At 47.7% G+C, this 19,891-nt stretch overlaps 1 protein-coding gene across 1 annotated transcript; it reads left to right on the top strand.

Annotated features, from left to right (window-relative positions):
• Positions 1-1,941: 1,941 nt before the first annotated feature.
• Positions 1,942-18,300, top strand: LOC147119491 (uncharacterized). The gene is made up of 2 exons (XM_085985079.1): positions 1,942-3,162; positions 12,448-18,300. The coding sequence occupies exons 1-2, from the start codon at positions 2,020-2,022 to the stop codon at positions 13,012-13,014; spliced, it is 1,710 nt and encodes a 569-aa protein (XP_085841205.1). The 5' UTR covers positions 1,942-2,019; the 3' UTR covers positions 13,015-18,300.
• The last annotated feature ends 1,591 nt before the right edge of the window (positions 18,301-19,891 follow it).

The following is a 19,891-nucleotide window of genomic DNA, read 5'->3' as shown; positions in this document are numbered from 1 at the left end:
CTTAGCCTTAAAAAATATATCTAATTCCTTCTTGATTATATTTAATGAATTGGCCTCAACTGTCTTCTGTGATAGAGAATTCCACAGAGCCCTACTCTTTCCCTGGTTATCCTCATGCCCTTAATATACTTATAAAACACCTTGGGATTTTCCTTTATTTTGCCCGCCAGTGTTTTTTCATGCCCCCTCTTCGCTCTCCTAATTTCTTTTTTAAGTACCCCCCTGCACTTTCTATACTCCTCTAGGGCTTCCACTGTTTTTAGTCCTTTGTATCTGCCAAAAGCCTCTCTTTTTTTCCTAATCCATTCTTGTATATTCCTTGACATCCAGGGTTCCCTGGGCTTGTTGGTCCCACCCTTGACCTTTACGGGAACATGTTGGCGTTGTACTCTCTCTATTTCTTTTCTGAAAGACTCCCACTGCTCTGATATGGATTTTCCTACAAGTAGCTGATCCCAGTCCACTTTGTCCAGATCCTGCCTTATCATATTAAAATTAGCCTTCCCCCAATTTAGAACCTTTATTTCCGGTCCATCTTTGTCCTTTTCCATGACTACCTTAAATCTCACCGAATTATGGTCGCTGTCACCAAAATGCTCTCCTACTGACACTTCTACCATTTGCCCGGCTACATTCCCTAGAATTAGGTCCAGTACCGCCCCCTCTCTTGTAAGGCTTTCTACATGCTGGCTCAAAAAGCTCTCCTGGATGCACTTTAAGAATTCCGCACCCTCTAAGCCAGTTAACATTGGGGAAGTTGAAATCCCCTACTATTATTACCCTATTATTTCTACACTTCTCTGAGATTTGCCTACATATCTGTTCCTCTATCTCCCCCTGACTGTTTGGGGGCCTATACTACACTCCCAGCAAAGTGCTTGCCCCCTTTTTGTTTTTAAGTTCTACCCATATGGCCTCATTAGAAGAACCTGCTAAGATATCATCCCTCCTTACTGCAGTAATTGACTCCTTGATTAATATTGCGACACCCCCTCCTCTTTTACCACCCCGCCCCCCCCCTCTCTCGCCTGAAGATTCTATATCCCGGAATATTGAGCTGCCAGTCCTGCTCCTCCCTCAACCGTGTTTCTGTGCTAGCAACAATATCAAACTCCCATGTGTTCATCAACACCTTCAATTCATCTGCCTTACTCGCAAGACTCCTTGCATTAAAATAAATGCCATCCAGCCTTGCCATACTCCCTTGTGCCGTTACATATTTGCTCTGCCTTCCAGGCTGACTTATTTTTTCCTCTATATTTGGCTGTGCATCACCCCCTACTATAGCTCCATGCCGTATCCCATCCCCCTACCAAGATAGAGACAATCGTTGACTCATTGATTTTATTCTCACTGTGCACACAGCGGGTGTGGAACTGAACCCAACCAGAGTAGAGGGAGGGGGAAAACTGGGAGTGGAGGAAAGAAATGTTGGAGATGGTGCGATAGAGAGAAAGAATGTTCCATATAAACTAGAATTGTCTGTTCTGAATTTCTATCCTGGACTCACAGTGATGACTTTTGTAAACTCTCTTTACAGAGAATCAGATGGGGAGGATTTGCAAACGAGAAACTCAAACCAAACATCATGTCAAGATGTGATAGAGTCACTCGATTCATAAGGACTTGAATATCATCGGCCTTTGAATGCAGAAGAAATGTTTGCCTGTTCTGTCCGTGGGCAAAGATATCAAACATCAGTGTAACTGCAGAAGCACCGAGACACCCACACTGAGACTGTTCCAGTGCACTGACTGTGGAAAGAGCTTTAACCAGTTCCAAAGCCTGAAAAAACATCGCACCGTTCACAGCGGGGAGAAACCGTACACGTGTTGTGTGTGTGGATGAGGCTTCAACTGATTGTCCAACCTGGAGAGACACAAGGACACCCGCACCACGGAAAAACCGTGGAAATGTGGGGATTGTGGGAAGGGATTCAATTAACCGTCCTAGCTGGAATCTGGGAAGAGGCTGTTTACCAGCTCCTTTTATTGGAAGGGATTCACTCAATTGTCTGGCATGCTGACACGCCAGCGAGCTCGCAATAGGGAGAGGCCATTCATCTGCTCCGTGTGTGGGAAGGGATTCACTTGTTCATCCCACCTCACTACACACCAACTTGATCACGCTGATGAGAGACCTTTTAAATGCTCTGACTGTGGGAACAGCTTTAAAACCTCTGAGGAGCTGATTGAACACCAGCGAGTTCACACTGACGAGAAACCGTTCTGTTGCTCTCACTGCGGGAAGAGGTTCCGGCAGTCATTCCGTCTGGCTGAACACCAGCTCCTTCACACTCATGAGAGTCCATTCAGTTGCTCTCACTGTGGGGAGAGGTTCAGCCAGTCATTGCAACTCGCTGAACATCAGCAAGTTCACATCAAGGAGAGACCGTTCAACTGCTCCGAGTGTGGGAAGGGATTCACTCGTTTAGCCCACCTTTTGACACATGAGGGTATTCACACTGGGGATTTGCCGTTCCACTGCTCCGTGTGTGGGAAGGGATTCACTCATTTAGTTCACCTTTTGACACACAAGCGAGTTCACACAGGGGAGAGGCCGTTCCCATGTTCAGTGTGTGGGAAAGGATTCACTCGTTCAAGTGAACTTTTGACACACCAGCGAGTTCACACTGGGGAGAGGCCGTTCGCCTGCTCCGTGTGTGGGAAGAGATTCGTTCAGTCATCCCACTTCCATGAACACCAACGTGTTCACTCTGATAAGAGACCTTTTAAATGTTCTGAATGTGAGAAGACCTTTAAAAGAAGTAAGGGTCTGCTGACACACCAAAGCACTCACACCGGGGAGAGGCCATTCACCTGCTCCACGTGTGGGAAGAGTTTCCCTCGTTCATCCCACCTGCTGAGACACCAGCGAGTTCACACTGGTGAGAAGCCGTTCACCTGCTCAGTGTGTGGGAAGGCATTCACTGATTCATCCCACCTACTGAGGCACCGACGCACTCACACTGGTGAGAAGCCGTTCACCTGCTCTGAGTGTGGGAAGGGATTCACTCAATCATCCCACCTGCTGACACACCGGCTAGTTCACACTGGGGAGAGGCCGTTCACCTGCGCCGTGTGTGGGAAGGGATTCACTCTGTCATCCGGCCTGCTGGCACACCAGCGAGTTCACACTGGGGAGAGGCCGTTCACCTGCTCCGTGTGTGGGAAGGGATTCACTTGTTCATCCAACCTGTTGAGACACCAGCGAGTTCACAAGTGACTGCAGGGATTGGATTCTGCTGTTATTTCTGTTGTGAATCACATCCAAGAATGAACCATGTTCATTCTGACAGTTGGGGTTTGTTTCTGTTGATGTTACTGACCCTATAACTGGGCTGGAGTTTAATATTCTGGATCAATGCCAACTAAATCGGCTTTGTTTCAAACACACAGTGTGTCGAGTATTTGTTTCCTCCAAGATAAAGAGATTAATTGATGTCCTGTTACTGACTCTTCCATTTTGGGGCCTTTTCTCCTTTCTAATTCTAGATTATTTCAGTTCTCATACCTTTGGTTACTCTCATGGACAAGTCCCAGCTCCCCATACATTCCAGAGTGCCTCTCCCAGCCTTGGTATCCAGGGAAGGTATCGGTAACATGCCCGTGATCACTAAACACAAAACCCAGTCTGTTAATGACTTTCAGCTACTGGACTTAGTGTGTGACCCACAGCATCTCTCTCACCTTTGATGTGTGAATAGAGCATCACGCCTCAGAACCTGGTTTTAAATTTAAATGCACTCAACAAATGTATTGAACAAGAGATGAACAAGTAAACAGATCACGGCCCATCCTCCAGCTCTATATTGTAGGTCGATGAGACTCTGTTAAGGTGCCATGTGCTGCTGGACCGCTCTGCATTTTGCCTGTAATGGAAAATAACTGAAGATTTGTCCCAGTGTAACCTTTGCTGTCATGCAATGAGTGTGTCTTTTAATGAGCCTCACGTCCTTGCTCATGTCAGCTGCAATTGTGTAGAAAGGGGGTGTGTAAAGAGATGGTCTGTGTATGGAGATGTGGAACAAGGAAACGGTGTGTGTGTGTGATAGTGACACAGCCTTGTGGTCACAGTCAGAACAATCACAGATATCCTTGTGGTTATGGTTTGAGCAGGGCCAGGTCAATAATGTAGTAAACAAGTTAAATATAAATATCACCAGTGTAGTCGCAGCTTGTTAGAACAGACCTGGGGAGAAGAGAGCTCTGAATCCACAGTATTATCTCCATTCTCCGGATCGGGTAACTATACTCTGTCTGTATTTTTGCAGTGCTGTTAATAAAGTCAGTGAAAGACAATCTGTTGTTGTGAGCTTGATTATCTGGTGTCTGAAATCACAACACTCAATTTTTAGAGTCAACAAGATGAACAAGTAAACACATCACGGCCCAATACTCCAGCTCTATATTCACAGGAGAAAGTCTTATCACACTTCTCGAGTGGACAGAATAAAGAAAGATCCCAACTTGGAAGAACCTCCAGAATCATTTGTAAATATCTTTCAAATCCTGACACAGCAATTGTCAGTGTACGATCCACTGAAGTCAATGGAAGACAAGAGAGGAGGCTGGAGAGTAGGGGTGAAAGAGGAGTAGGAGTGAGGGGGGTTTGGAAAGTTGGGATGAAAACAGTTGGAGTGGGGGGGTTAGACAGGGGTGAGGGGGTTGGAGAGTAGGGAAGAAAGGAGTTGGGGTGGGGATTGGAGAGTAGGGGTGAAAGAGGAGTTGGGGTTTAGGGTTTGGAGAGTTGCTGTGAAGGAGGAGTTGGGGAGAGGGTTAGAGTGTAGGGGTGAAAGAAGTTGGGTGAGGGTATGGAAAGTCGGGGTGAAAGTGGAGTTGGGGTGCGGGTTTGCAGAGTTGGGGTGAAAGAGGAGTTGTGATGGGTATGGAGTCGGGGTGAAAGTGGAGTTGGGGTGAGGGGTTGCAGAGTAGGGGTGAAAAGTTGGGGTGAGGGGTTGCAGATTAGGGGTGAAAGAAGTTGGGGTGGGGATATGGAGAGTACTGGTGAAAGGAGTTGGGGTGTGTGGTAAACCACTGTTGTTAGTATTGTTGTTCACCACTGTTGTTAGTACTGTTGTTCACTGTTAGTACTGTTGTTCACTCTTGCATATTGTTGTACTTGTCTGTGCATGCCTCAGCTGACTCCGCCCCTGGCTCCACCCTCATGGCTGGGTATAAAGGTCGCTGCTCGGAAGCCTCTGGCCCTTTTGGATACCAGGCAACCACAAGAGGCATGCTCTGTTCTTTGGTAATAAAAGCCTGTTTATTACTTTCTCAATCTCCAGTCTTTTGTAGCAATTGATAGTGCATCAGGGTGAGGGTGTTCAAGAGTATGGGTGAAAGGAGTTGGGGTGAGGGGTTGGAGAGTAGGGGTGAAAGGAGTTGGGGTGAGGGGTTGGAGAGTAGGGGTGAAAGGAGTTGGGGTGAGGGGTTGGAGAGTAGGGGTGAAAGGAGTTGGGGTGAGGGGTTGGAGAGTAGGGGTGAAAGTTGGGGTGAGGGGGTTGGAGAGTAGGGGTGAAAGTTGGGGTGAGGGGGTTGGAGAGCAGGGGTGAAAGTTGGGGTGAGGGGGTTGGAGAGCAGGGGTGAAAGTTGGGGTGAGGGGGTTGGAGAGTAGGGGTGAAAGGAGTTGGGGTGAGGGGTTCGAGAGTAGGGGTGAAAGTTGGGGTGAGGGGGTTGGAGAGTAGGGGTGAAGAGTTGGGGTGAGGGGGTTGGAGAGTAGGGGTGAAAGAGGAGGGGGGTTGGAGAGTAGGGGTGAAAGGAGTTGGGGTGAAAGAGGAGTTGGGGTGAGGGGGCTTGGAGTGTAGGGGTGAAAGAGGAGTTGGGGTGAGGGGGCTTGGAGTGTAGGGGTGAAAGAGGAGTTGGGGTGAGCACTGAGTCCTGCCCCTCCCGCACCTGCTCGCTGGTCCTACTTATTCCCGCTCTCTTTCCCACGGGGTTTGAGCGCTCAGCCCACGCCCATCCTTCAGTCCCCTTCACTCACTCTGCAGCGGGACCTCAGCTCCTTTGCTCTGTAACACCCTTTTCAATGGGAAATATTCAAGCACAAAAGGTGCAGCAGGGAAATGGAGCAGCAGAGGGGGCTTGGCGGGGAGAGGTCCCGCTTTGCCCCACATTAAAAGGAGTAAAACAACAAGGCTGGGAAAAGAGAGCCCAGAAAAAGATCAAAAGCTGCTGAGAAATGGACTGGGATGGGTGGGTGAAGACAGAGACACCAAATCCAGGCACCACTTACATTGTGACACCAAATCCAGGGACCACTTACATTGTGACACCAAATCCAGGCACCACTTACATTGTGACACCAAATCCAGGGACCACTTACATTGTGACACCAAATCCAGGGACCACTTACATTGTGACACCAAATCCAGGGACCACTTACATTGTGACACCAAATCCAGGCACCACTTACATTGTGACACCAAATCCAGGCACCACTTACACTGACACCAAATCCAGGCACCACTTACATTGTGACACCAAATCCAGGCACCACTTACATTGTGACACCAAATCCCAGGGACCACTTACATTGTGACACCAAATCCAGGCACCACTTACACTGAGACTGTAAAATGGGAATCAGAGAGCCTCAGTATTTGGAATGGTCATAATGGTGATTCCATCTCTAGTGAGGGTGAAAGGCCGCTAATGGATGAAGATGTGACAGTGGAACAGATGGCAACTGGTGGTGGGTTATTGTCAGAAACCCTTTTCAGGCAGGCCGATGATTTAATGTAATCTGCGCAAAACCTGGATCCACCTGTTCTTGTCACTGATATCTTGTTCTGTGAGAAATGTAGAGATGTGAAAGAAGGGGTAAAATTGGGCTTGGGCCAGAAAGAAGATTCCTTGAATGAACAATTCATGAGACTGTTTCGTGACTCGTCTGCATGAGGTTAAAAAACAAAAAATGAAAAAGGACGCATCCAGTGACACTAGCGGCATCAATAGTGGTTTCTATCTCTAATCCCTAACTCCTAAGGCCAACATCCTACTGACTACCCCCAACCACTAACCCCAGTCCTAAACAAGAACCACTAGCCACAACAACTAACCCCAATCCTAAACAAGAACCACTAGCCACAACCACTAACCCCAATCCTAACCAATAACCACTAGCCCCAACCACTAACCCCAATCCTAAACAAGAACCACTAGCCCCAACCAGTAACCCCAATCCTAACCAATAACCACTAACCCCAACCAGTAACCCCAATCCTAACCAATAACCACTAACCCCAACCACTAACCCCAATCCTAACCAATAACCACTGGCCCCAGCCACTAACCCCAATCCTAACCAATAACCACTAGCTCCAACCACTAACCCCAATTCTAACCAATAACCACTGGCCCCAGCCACTAACCCCAATCCTAACCAATAACCACTAGCTCCAACCACTAACCCCAATCCTAAACAAGAACCACTAGCTCCAACCACTAACCCCAATCCTAACCAATAACCACTAGCCTCAACCAGTAACCCCAATCCTAACCAATAACCACTAGCTCCAACCACTAACCCCAATCCTAACCAATAACCACTAGCCTCAACCAGTAACCCCTAATCCTAACCAATAACCACTAGCTCCAACCACTAACCCCAATCCTAACCAATAACCACTAGCCCCAACCACTAACCCCAATCCTAACCAATAACCACTAGCTCCAACCACTAACCCCAATCCTAACCAATAACCACTAGCTCCAACCACTAACCCCAATCCTAACCAATAACCACTAGCTCCAACCACTAACCCCAATCCTAACCAATAACCACTAGCTCCAACCACTAACCCCAATCCTAACCAATAACCACTAGCCTCAACCAGTAACCCCAATCCTAACCAATAACCACGAGCCCCAACCACTGACCCCAATCCTAACCAATAACCACTAGCCCCAACCACTAACCCCGATCCTAACCAATAACCACTAGCCCCAACCACTAACCCCGATCCTAACCAATAACCACTAGCCCCAACCACTAACCCCAATCCTAACCAATAACCGCTAGCCCCAACCACTAACCCCGATCCTAACCAATAACCACTAGCCCCAACCACTAACCCCGATCCTAACCAATAACCACTAGCCCCAACCACTAACCCCAATCCTAACCAATAACCACGAGCCCCAACCACTAACTCCAATCCTAACCAATAACCACTAGCCCCAACCACTAACCCCAATCCTAACCAATAACCACGAGCCCCAACCACTAAACCCGATCCTAACCAATAACCACTAGCCCCAACCACTAACCCCAATCCTAAACAAGAACCACTAGCCACAACCACTAACCCCGATCCTAAGCAAGAACCACTAGCCCCAACCACTAACCCCAATCCTAAGCAAGAACCACGAGCCCCAACCACGAATCCCTAAACCTACACCCTAACCCCAGCCCCTAACCAAGGATTACTGCCAAAGATCAATGGAGGAGCTAAAGACCCGATAAAGGAAGTATTTGAAACAATTATCTTGATTAAAGAAATAGTGCAAGGCATGTTAGTAACAAGAGATTAAATCAACGAGACCATCAAAATCAGCAATGACAATGACAAAGGTCAGAACATTTCAAAGATTGTCATATGCAGTATGTGTGGAGGAGTTTTACTGAATCGGACCCAAAAAAGTGATGACACAGAAAATAACTGATTTCCAATGTTATGCAATGCAAGATAGTTCTATAAAGGGGTGGTTCAAAGGAACTTCAGATGAGTGTACAGTGAGACATTGCGTTCAGTCTATGACACCCACAAGACATGTACTCAAACGGAACAAGCTTGGGGGTTTGATGTGGTAGAAGGCGAACTAGATGAGAACTGAAATAATCCAGAGTACGAAAAGGCCGGGAACAGTTGGTAACAGAACATCAATTCGTCTCCTCTTATCATGGAGAAATCAAATATTCGACACACTGCGGTTGAAACAAAGATGATTTATGAAATATTTATTAAAAAATAAAAATATTTATTTTAAATATTTAGAAAGAATATTAATCTCCAGCCAATCATAGGAGTTATTAAGATCATCAGAAATGAACCATAACTGCTAGAATGAACATGGTTCAGTCCTCAATCGGATCACAATAAATCATGTTCCATTCACTAAACTGGTCTTCCAAGGGAGGCTTTTACCCAGCATTCCCCGCGGTGGGGACGGTGCCGCACCCAGACTACAGGAGCCCAGTACGCAGGCGCGGGCTGTGTTTGGAGCATGCGCAGTGCGGTGTATAAAGACAGAGGCTGGAGAAGGACCGATGTCGGGAGTGAGATTGTGCAGCGGGTACGAAACAGCGAGGCGCGGGGCAGTAATGGAGCTGGCGGGTGAAGGGGAGGCTTCATCAACAGCTGGGGTAGGCCGCAAGCCCCGAAGAATAACCTACAGCACCCGCGCTTGCAGCTACCGGGCTTTTTCCTGAAAACAGGCCCAGGGTAACGGCCGCCATCTTTGTAAGGGAAAGCGGGAAGGTTTGTGCGCCGCCATCATGATTCAGCAAATAGCACCGCGCATGCGCAGCCATCTTAGTAAAGAACCAGGCAGGGTTTCAGTGAACAGGAGAGAAAATATCATTGACTCATTGATTTTATTCTCACTCTGCGCACGGGGGGTTTCTCACTGTCTCCCCTGAAGGCGCTGGTAAGTGCCGTCGTTACGGTTTACATCCCACAGAATTGTAACAGAAGGCCCCAGATTTAGGTCCCATGTACTCAGAATTGTTCAAGTCCCACTCCAGAGACTTGAGCACAAAAGTCCAGGCTGGCACTCCAGTGCAGTGCTGAGGGAGTGCGGCACTGTCAGAGGTGCCATCTTTCGGATGAGATGTTAAACCGAGGCCACGTCTGCCCCCTCAGGTGGATGTAAAAGATCCCATGGCACTATTTCGAAGGAGAGCAGGGGCGTTACCTCGGTGTCCTGGCCAATATATATTCCCCAATCAACATCACTAAAATAGATTATCTGGTCATTATCACATTGCTGTTTGTGGGAGCTTGCTGTGCGCAAATTGGCTGCCGCATTTCCTACATTAGAACAGGAGATGCAACACCTGCCCTTTCACCTCCTCCCTTCCCACCGTCCAGGGTCCCAAACACTCCTTCCAGGTGAAACAGCGATTTACTTGTACTTCTTGCAATCTAGTATACTGTACTCACTACTCACGATGTGGTCTCCTCTACATTGGGGAGACCAAACGCAGATTGGGTGACCGCTTTGCGGAACATCTCCGTTCAGTCGCAAACGTGACCCTGAGTTTCCAGTCTCGTCATTTTAATTCTCCAGACCACTCCCACTCTGACCTGTCTGTCCTCTGCCTCCTACACTGTTCTAATGAAGCTCAGTGGAAGCTTGAGGACCAGCACCTCATCTTCCGATGAGGCACTTTCCAGTCTTCTGGACTCAACATTAAGTTCAACAATTTCAGACCATAACCACTGCTCCCATTGTTTAGTACGGCAGCTGTTGGTGATTCTGCTATTCCATTTCCACCTCCTTTAGACCAATCTTTTGTTTCTTTACTTGCACCATTACCATCTCCTTTTGCCTTGCAGCATCATCCTTTGTCATTTCATCACTCCTGCCATCTGTCCTATCACAGGCCTTCCCCTTTGTTCTTTCCTCCTCTCCCCCTTTCTCTGCCTCCGCACTTGCTTAAAACCTGTTACATCTCTAAATGATTCCAGTTCTGATGAAACATCATTGAACTAAAATGTTAACTCTTTCTCTCTCCGCAGATGCTGCCTGAGTATTTCCAGCATTTTCTGTTTTATTTCAAGTTTCCGGCAGCCGCAGTATTTTACTTTCGTACTAGTGTAGAACTGAACCCAGCCAGAGTCAGCACCTTCAGGGGAGGAGAGGGAGAGGAACCAGTGAGTGTAGAACTGAACCCAGCCAGAGTCAGTACCGTCAGGGGAGGAGCGGGAGGGGAACCAGTGAGTGTAGAACTGAACCCAGCCAGAGTCAGCGCCTTCAGGGGAGGAGCGGGAGGGGAACCAGTGAGTGTAGAACTGAACCCAGCCAGAGTCAGCGCCTTCAGGGGAGGAGCGGGAGGGGAACCAGCGAGTGTAGAACTGAACCCAGCCAGAGTCAGCACCTTCAGGGGAGGAGCGGGAGGGGAACCAGTGAGTGTAGAACTGAACCCAGCCAGAGTCAGCATCTTCAGGGGAGGAGAGGGAGGGGAACCAGTGAGTGTAGAACTGAACCCAGCCAGAGTCAGTGCCTTCAGGGGAGGAGCGGGAGGGGAACCAGTGAATGTAGAACTGAACCCAGCCAGAGTCAGCACCTTCAGGGGAGGAGAGAGGGGGTAACCAGTGAGTGTAGAACTGAACCCAGCCAGAGTCAGCACCTTCAGGCGAGGAGAGGGAGGGGAACCAGTGAGTGTAGAACTGAACCCAGCCAGAGTCAGCATCTTCAGGGGAGGAGAGGGAGGGGAACCAGTGAGTGTAGAACTGAACCCAGCCAGAGTCAGCACCTTCAGGGGAGGAGAGGGAGGGGAACCAGTGAGTGTAGAACTGAACCCAGCCAGAGTCAGCACCTTCAGGGGAGGAGAGGGAGGGCAACCAGTGAATGTAAAACTGAACCCAGCCAGAGTCAGCACCTTCAGAGGAGGGAGAGAGGGGAACCAGTGAATGTAGAACTGAACCCAGCCAGAGTCAGCACCTTCAGGGGAGGGGAGCGAGGGGAACCAGTGAGTGTAGAACTGAACCCAGCCAGAGTCAGCACCTTCAGGGGAGGAGAGGGAGGGGAAGCAGTGAGTGTAGAACTGAACCCAGCCAGAGTCAGCACCTTCAGGGGAGGAGAGGGAGGGGAACCAGCGAGTGTAGAACTGAACCCAGTCAGAGTCAGCACCTTCAGGGGAGGAGAGGGAGAGGAACCAGTGAGTGTAGAACTGAAACCCAGCCAGAGTCAGCACCTTCAGGGGAGGAGAGGGGAACCAGTGAGTGTAGAACTGAACCCAGCCAGAGTCAGCACCTTCAGGAAAGGAGAAAAATATTGGAGAAAGTGCGATGGGTTTGGATTTCAGCACAGGAAGGAGGGAGAGTGTGTGGGATGGGGATTTACAGCTTTTGGGAACAAGAGAGGAAAGAATGTTCCATAGAAACTAGAATTGTCTGTTCTGAATTTCTATCCTGTACTCACAGTGATCACTTTTGTAAACTCCTTTTACAGGGTATTGGAAGAGGAGGATTTGCAGACGGGAAACTCAAACCAAACATCACGTCAAGATCTGACAGAGTCATTCAATACAGCAGGACCTGTATATCATCTGCATTTGAATGTGGAGGAGAAATGTTTTAACTAGTTACACAGCCTGAAAAAACATCACAACGGGGAGAAACCATACACGTGTTCTGTGTGTGGACGAGGCTTCAACTGATCGTCCAACCTGGAGAGACACAAAGACACCCGCACCATGGAAAAACCGTGGAAATGTGAGGACTGTGGGAAGGGATTCAATTATCCATCCCGGCTGGAAACTCATCGACGCATTCACACCGGGGAGAGGCCGTTCACCTGCTCCGAGTGTGAGAAGGGATTCACTCAGTTATCTGGCCTGCTAGCACACCAGCGAGTTCACACTGCAGAGAGGCCGTTCACCTGCTCCGTGTGTGTTAAGGGATTCACACAGTTATCCAGCCTGCAAATACACCAGCGAGTTCACACTGGGGAGAGGCCGTTCACCTGCCCCGTGTGTGGGAAGGGATTCACTCAGTCATCTAACCTGCTGAGACACCAGCAAGGTCACACGGGGGAGAGGCCGTTCACCTGCTCCATATGTGGGAAGGGATTCACTCAGTTATCTGGCCTTCTGGCACACCAGCGAGTTCATACAGGGGAGAGGCCGTTCACCTGCTCCGTGTGTGGGAAGGGATTTACTGAGTCATCCATACTGCGGACACACCAGCGAGTTCACACTGGAGAGAGGCCGTTCACCTGTTCAGAATGTGGGAGGGGATTCGCTCAGTTATCCACATTGCTGAAACACCAGCGAGTTCACAAGTGAGTGCAGGGGTTGGATTCTGCTGTTAATCACATCCAGGACTGAACCATGTTCATTCTGATAGTTGGAGTTTGTTTCTGCTGATGTTAAACTCCAGCCCAGTTATAGGGGTTATTAGCATTCTGCATTTTTTGCTGATTGTATTCTCAGGGCTGCAGTGTTCCTTTAAGAACCGCTGTCTGTGATCATTCCCCCTTAATTCAGGGACTCTCACCAGAAATTAGTTTCCAATAAAATTAACTTTTACTTCAATCCTAAATTAATCTTTGGTACAAAATCTACAATTCAGTGTCTGAAAGGTTCCACTGATTAACATCTCCAATTAGAAAGTGCTGATTAATCCTTGCTGACAATTCTTACTGACTTGCACATTACACACACTGGCACCTCCATTATCCACCAGAAAGTAGGAGAATGGGAACTGGTGGAGAATCGAGAGTCCCCAAATGTTGCCCCTCCCGTCTGGTAAAGCAATCCCCTTGGCATGGGAATTGAGACAAGACCAGTCAAAGTAACGGGCTGAGTTTAATCTTTCTGTGGGGTTGGTTTATATCAGACAGGAGGAGATTGGTGTCAGTGACTGTGGGGCTGGTTTATATCAGACAGGAGGAGATTGGTGTCAGTGACTGTGGGGATGGTTTATATCAGACAGGAGGAGATTGGTGTCAGTGACTGTGGGGATGGTTTATATCAGACAGGAGGAGATTGGTGTCAGCGACTGTGGGGCTGGTTTATATCAGACAGGAGGAGATTGGTGTCAGTGACTGTGGGGTTGGTTTATATCAGACGGGAGGAGATTGGTGTCAGTGACTTTTTTTTTCTTAGATAGGCGCAGGAGTAGGCCATTTGGCCCCTCGAGCCTGTTCCGCCATTTAATGAGATCATGGCTGATCATCCAAATTCAGTACCCTGTACCTGCTTTCTCCCCATATCCCTTGATCTCTTTAGCCTTGTATCTAACTCCTTCTGGAATATATTTAATGAACTGGCCTCAACTGCCTTCTGTGGTAGAGAATTCCAGAGGTTCACCACTCTCTGGGTGAAGAAATTCCTCATCTCTGTCCTAAATGGCTTACCCCTTATCCTTAGATTGTGACCTCTGGTTCTGGACTCCCCCGCCATCGGGAACATCCTTCCTGCATCTAGTCTGTCTAGTCCTGTTAGAATTTTTAAGTTTCAATGAGATCCCCTCTCATTCTTCTAAACTCTAGCGAATATAAGCCTAATCGACCCAATCTCTCTTCATACGTCATTCCTGCCATCCCAGGTATCAGTCTGGTGAATCTTCGCTGCACTCCCTCCATGGCGAGTACATCCTTCCTCATAAGGTGATCAAAACTGCACACAATACTCAAGGTGTGGTCTCACCAAGGCCCTGTACAACTGCAGCAAGACATCCTTGTTCCTGTACTCGAATCCTCTCACTACGAAGGCCAACATACCATTTGCCTTCTTAACCGCCTGCTGCACCTGCATGCTTACCTTCAGCGACTGGTGCACAAGGACACCCAGGTCTCGTTGCACTTCCCCTTTTCCCAATCTATTGCCGTTCAGATAATAATCTGTCTTCCTGTTTTTGCTACCAAAGTGGATAACCATCCATTTATTCACATTATACTGCATCTGCCCAATCACCCAGCCTGTTCAAATCATACTGGAGCTTCTCTGCATCCACCTCATAGCACACACGCCCACCCAGCTTTGTGTCGTCTGCAAACTTGGAGATATTATATCTAGTTCCCTCGTCTAGATCATTAACATATATTGTGAACAGCTGGGGTCCTAGCACCGATCCCTGCGGTACCCCACTAGTCACTGCCTGCCACTCGGAAAAATACCCGTTTATTCCAACTCTTTGCTTCCTGTCTGCCAACCAGTTCTCTACCCAAGTCAGTACCTTACCCCCAATCCCATGTGCTTTAACTTTGCACGCCAATCTCTTATGCGGGACCTTATCGAAAGTCTTCCAAAACTCCAAATACACCACATCCACTGGTTCTCCCTTATCTATTCTACCAGTTACATCCTCAAAAAATTCCAGTAGATTAGTCAAGCATGATTTACCTTTTGTAAATCCATGTTGACTTTGTCCGATCCTGTCACTGTTTTCCAAGTGCTCTGCTATTACATCTTTCATCGTGGACTCTAGCATTTCCCCCACTACCGATGTCAGGCTTACCGGTCTATAATTCCCTGTTTTCCCTCTACCACCTTTTTTAAATAGTGGGGTTACATTAGCTACCCTCCAATCCATGGGAACTGTTCCAGAGTCTATATCATTTTGGAAGATGACCAGCAATGCATCTATTATTTCTAGGGCCACTTCCTTAAGTACCCTAGGATGTAGATTATCAGACCCTGGGGATTTATCGGCCTTCAATCCCTTCAATTTCCCTAACACCATTTCCCTACAAATACTGATTTCATTCAATTCCTCCCTTTCATTAGACCCTATGTTCCCTGACATCTCTGGGAGGTTATTTGTGTCCTCCTTTGTGAAGACAGAACCAAAGTATGTATTGAATTGGTCTGCCATTTCTTTGTTCCCCATTATAAATTCCCCTGATTCTGACTGCAAGGGACCTACGCATGACTTCACCAATCTTTTTCTCTTCACATATCTATAGAAACTTTTACAGTCAGTTTTTATGTTCCCTGCAAGCTTACTCTCATATTCTATTTCCCCCCTCTTAATTAATCCCTTTGTCCTCCTTTGCTGAATCCTAACCTGCTCCCAGTCCTCAGGTTTGCTACTTTTTCTGGCTAATTTGTATGTCCTCTCCTTGAATCTTATACTATCCCTAATTTCCCTTGTTAGCCACAGTTGAGTCACCTTTTTTGTTTTATTTTTATGCCAAACAGGGATGAACAAATTCTGTAGTTCATCCATGCGATCTTTAAATGTTTGCCATTGCCTATCCACCGTCAACCCTTTAAGTAACACTCCCCAATCCATCCTAGCCAACTCGCGCCTCATACCATCGTAGTTTCCTTTATTTAAATTCAGGGCCCTACTTCACTCTCCATCTTAATGAAGAATTCTATCATATTATGATCGCTCCTCCCCAAGGGGCCTCGCACAACAAGATTGCTAATTAATCCTTTCTCATTACATAATACCCAGTCTAAGATGGCCTGATCTGTAGTTGGTTCCTCGACATATTGGTCCAGGAAACCATCCCGTATACACTCTAGGAATTCCTCCTCTACAGTATTGTTACTAACTTCGTTAGCCCAATCTATATGTAGAATGAAGTCACCCATGATAACTGCACGCGACTCTAATTTCCCGTTTAATGCCATCCCCAACCTCAGCATTACTGTTTGGGGGTCTGCATACAACTCCAGTAATGTTTTCTGCCCCTTGGTATTTCTCAGTTCTACCCATACAGATTCCACATCATCAGAGCTAATATCCTTCCTTACTATTGTGTTAATCTCCTCTTTAACCAGCAATGCTACCCCACCTCCTTTTCCTTTTTGCCTTTCCTTCCTGAATATTGAATACCCCTGGATGTTGAATTCCCAGCCTTGGTCACCCTGGAGCCATGTCTCCGTAATCCCAATTATATCATATCCGTTTACATCCATTTGTGCAGTTAATTCATCCACCTTATTACGAATGCTCCTCGCATTAAGACACAAAGCCTTCAGGCTTGTTTTTTTAACACTCTTAGTCCTTTTAGAATTATTATTTACTGTGGCCCTGTTTGATTTACACCCTTGATTTCTCTGCCTTCCACTTTTGATTTTCTCTCCTGTCTTTTGCTTCTATCCTTGCTTCCCTTTCCTCTGTCTCCCTGCACAGGTTCCCAACCCCCTGCCATTTTAGTTTAAACCCTCCCCAAGAGCACTAGCAAACACTCCCCTTAGGACATCGGTCCCGGTCCTGCCCAGGTGCAAACCGTCCAGTTTGTACTGGTCCCACCTCCCCCTGAACCGGTTCCAATGTCCCAGGAATTTGAATCCCTCCCCCTTGCACCATTCCTCTAGCCACGTATTCATCTGAAATATCCTTCTATTTGTACTCTGACTAGCACGTGGCACTGGTAGCAATCCTGAGATTACTACCTTTGAGGTCCTATTTTTTAATTTACCTCCTAACTCCCTATATTCAGCTTTTAGGACCTCATCCTGTTTTTTTACCTATATCGTTGGTACCTATATGCACCACGACAACTGGCTGTTCACCCTCCCCTTCCAAGATGCTCTGCAGCCGCTCCGAGACATCCTTGACCCTTGCACCAGGGAGGCAACATACCATCCTGGAGTCTCGTTTGTGGCCGCAGAAACGCCTATCTATTCAGCTTACAATAGAATCCCCTATCACTATAGCTCTCCCGCTCTTTTTCCTCCCGTCCTGTGCAACAGAACCACCCATGGTGCCAGGAAGTTGGCTACTGCTGCCTTCCCCCGATATGCCATCTCCCCCAACAGTATCCAAAGTGGTATATCTGTTTGAGAGGGGGATGGCCACAGGGGACCCCTGCACTACCTGCCTGCGCCTACTACGCTGCCTGTTGGTCACCCATGTAAGAAACAGTTATTAGATTCATGGATGAAGTTTGACTTTTAGAACAGAAATTAAAACTGCAGTTAGGAATAAATGGGCGAAGTAGCAGCAAGGTCAAATAACAAACACTGAAAGGCCTGAAAGTGATAAGGGGATCGTAAAATGCAAGACAACACAGGGTGGTGGTACCATAGCTAGACAAAATGAAGCCGGAAAGTCATAAGATGTCCTTAAAGAAACATAACAAAACATTCCTCAGAAAGATAAGAGAAAGGCCTCGTCAGCCAGGCAGAAAGGGGCAGAGAGAGATGTCTTCCCGCACCACACTTGGATTGTAGATGATTGACACTAGATAGATCACAGCCCACCGAAATAACTATAAGAAAGAGGGCCGAGAGTGGGAATCAGACAGCGAGGGGCGAAGGCTTCTTCGAGGTGGAAATCAATGCTGGCTCAGGCCTAACACCTTGACTAGGTTCAGCCTCAGGTGGATCAATGCTGTCTTATGCCTAACACCTCCAACAGCCAGGGGGACGAATCGACTGAGGCTCCGACTGCTGTTGCTGACTGCAGAGACCCGCTGACCCAAGACCTCCACGCTGCCTCATCAGACGTCCAACCAACCGTCCGTCCGGTCATGGCATTCCGCTTCGGGAGTCGTAGATCGCTCCTACTGTCACGGGTTGTATGTCTCTTATACTCAGCTTTAACCATATGTAATATCTGATTATGCTTTAAAACTGTAGCTCTTTAATAAAATCCTTGCAACTTCTAAAGCCCTGTTGGGTAATCTGTGTGAGCCTGTGATCCTAATCTTACACCCATTCCCTTCCTGCCTGTGCAGCCTTTACCTGCGGTGTGACCAACTCCCTAAACGTGCTATCCACGATGTCTTCAGCATCGTGAATGCTCCAGTATGTATCCATTCGCAGCTCCAGCGCCGCAATGCGGTCTGCCAGTAGCTGCAGCTGGATACACTTCCCGCACACATGGTCGTCAGGGACACAGGAAGTGTCCGAGTTCCCACATAGTGCAGGAGGAGCATGCCACGGGGCAGAGTCGTGCTGCCATGACTTACCCTTTTAATTAACCTAAATCAAATGCATACCACTAATTACACTACAATTAAATGATATACTCAAGGGCCCTTGTTTACTAGCACACCCAGCTACACAACAGAGACCTGAGCAACTATAAACCACAAAATTAAGATCTTTTAAACCTTATAAACTATTAACCTTAACAGTCAAACTATAGAGTGGTATAAATACTCACCTGGCCGTACTCACCCAATCAGCTGCTTCCCCTGCGCCGGCGTCACTTTTTGTACTGTGACGTCACTCTTGAATTCTGCTGCCGCGCCCGCTGCTCGACTGGGCCTGTAAATCACCTACCTTTATTTTCACCCACAGCCGCTGCTCCCTCGCAGGTCTGCCGCTCCCACTGCTCGACTGGGCCTGAAAATCACCAACCTTTATTTTCACCCACAGCCACTACTCCCTTGCAGGTCCGCCACTCCCGCTGCTCGACTGGGCCTGAAAATCACCGACCTTTATTTTCATCCACAGCCGCTGCTCCCTCGCAGGTCTGCCGCTCCCTGGGTTTGGTTTATGTCAGACAGGAGGAGATTGGTGTCAGTGACTGTGGGGTTGGTTTATATCAGACAGGAGGAGATAGGTGTCAGTGACTGTGGGGTTGGTGTCAGTGACTGGGGTTGGTTTATATCAGACAGGAGAAGATTGGTGTCAGTGACTGTGGGGATGGTTTATGTCAGACAGGAGGAGATTGGTGTCATAGAATCACATAAGTTTATGGCACAGGAGACCATTCAGCCCATCGTATCTGTCAAGGCCGAAAAGAGCTATCCAGCCTAATGCCAGCTCTTGGTCCGTAGCCCTGTAGGTTACGGCACTTCAAGTGAATATCCAAGTACTTTTTAAATGCGATGAGGGTTTCTGCCTCTACTACCTTTTCAGGCAGTGAGTTGCAGAATTCCACCACCCTCTGGGTGAAAACATTTCTCAACTCCCCTCCAATCCTTCTATCAATCACTTTAAATCTTTGCCCCCTGGATATTGACCCTTCTGCTAAGGGAAATAGGTCCTTCCTATCCACTCAATCTAGGTCCCTCATTTTGATACACCTCAATTAAATCTCCCCTCAGCCTCCTCTCTTAGAGAAAGTAACCTCAGCCTATCCAATCTTTCCTCATAGCTAAAATTCTCTTGTCTTGGCAACATCCTCGTAAATCTCCTCTGTACCCTCTCTAGTGCAATCACATCCTTCCTGTAATGTGGTGACCAGAACTGTACGCAGTACTCCAGCTGTGGCCTAACTAGTGTTTTATACAGTTCAAGCATAACCTCC

Source organism: Somniosus microcephalus, chromosome 4 (assembly GCF_052327205.1).
Source record: "Somniosus microcephalus isolate GS21.2 chromosome 4, FLI_Smic_1.0, whole genome shotgun sequence".
Classification (NCBI taxonomy): Eukaryota; Metazoa; Chordata; class Chondrichthyes; order Squaliformes; family Somniosidae; genus Somniosus; species Somniosus microcephalus.
The sequence above is the reverse complement of the archived record's forward strand: the minus strand, read 5'-3'. Positions and strand labels throughout refer to the sequence as shown.

Bases quoted from the DNA above. Each gene is read 5' to 3' on its own strand.
- LOC147119491 (XM_085985079.1), top strand. From the start codon at position 2,020: ATGCTGACACGCCAGCGAGCTCGCAATAGGGAGAGGCCATTCATCTGC. The intron at 3,163-12,447 runs GTGTGTGGGAAG...TGGAAATGTGAG, and splicing joins AGAGGCCGTTCACCTGCTCC to GACTGTGGGAAGGGATTCAA.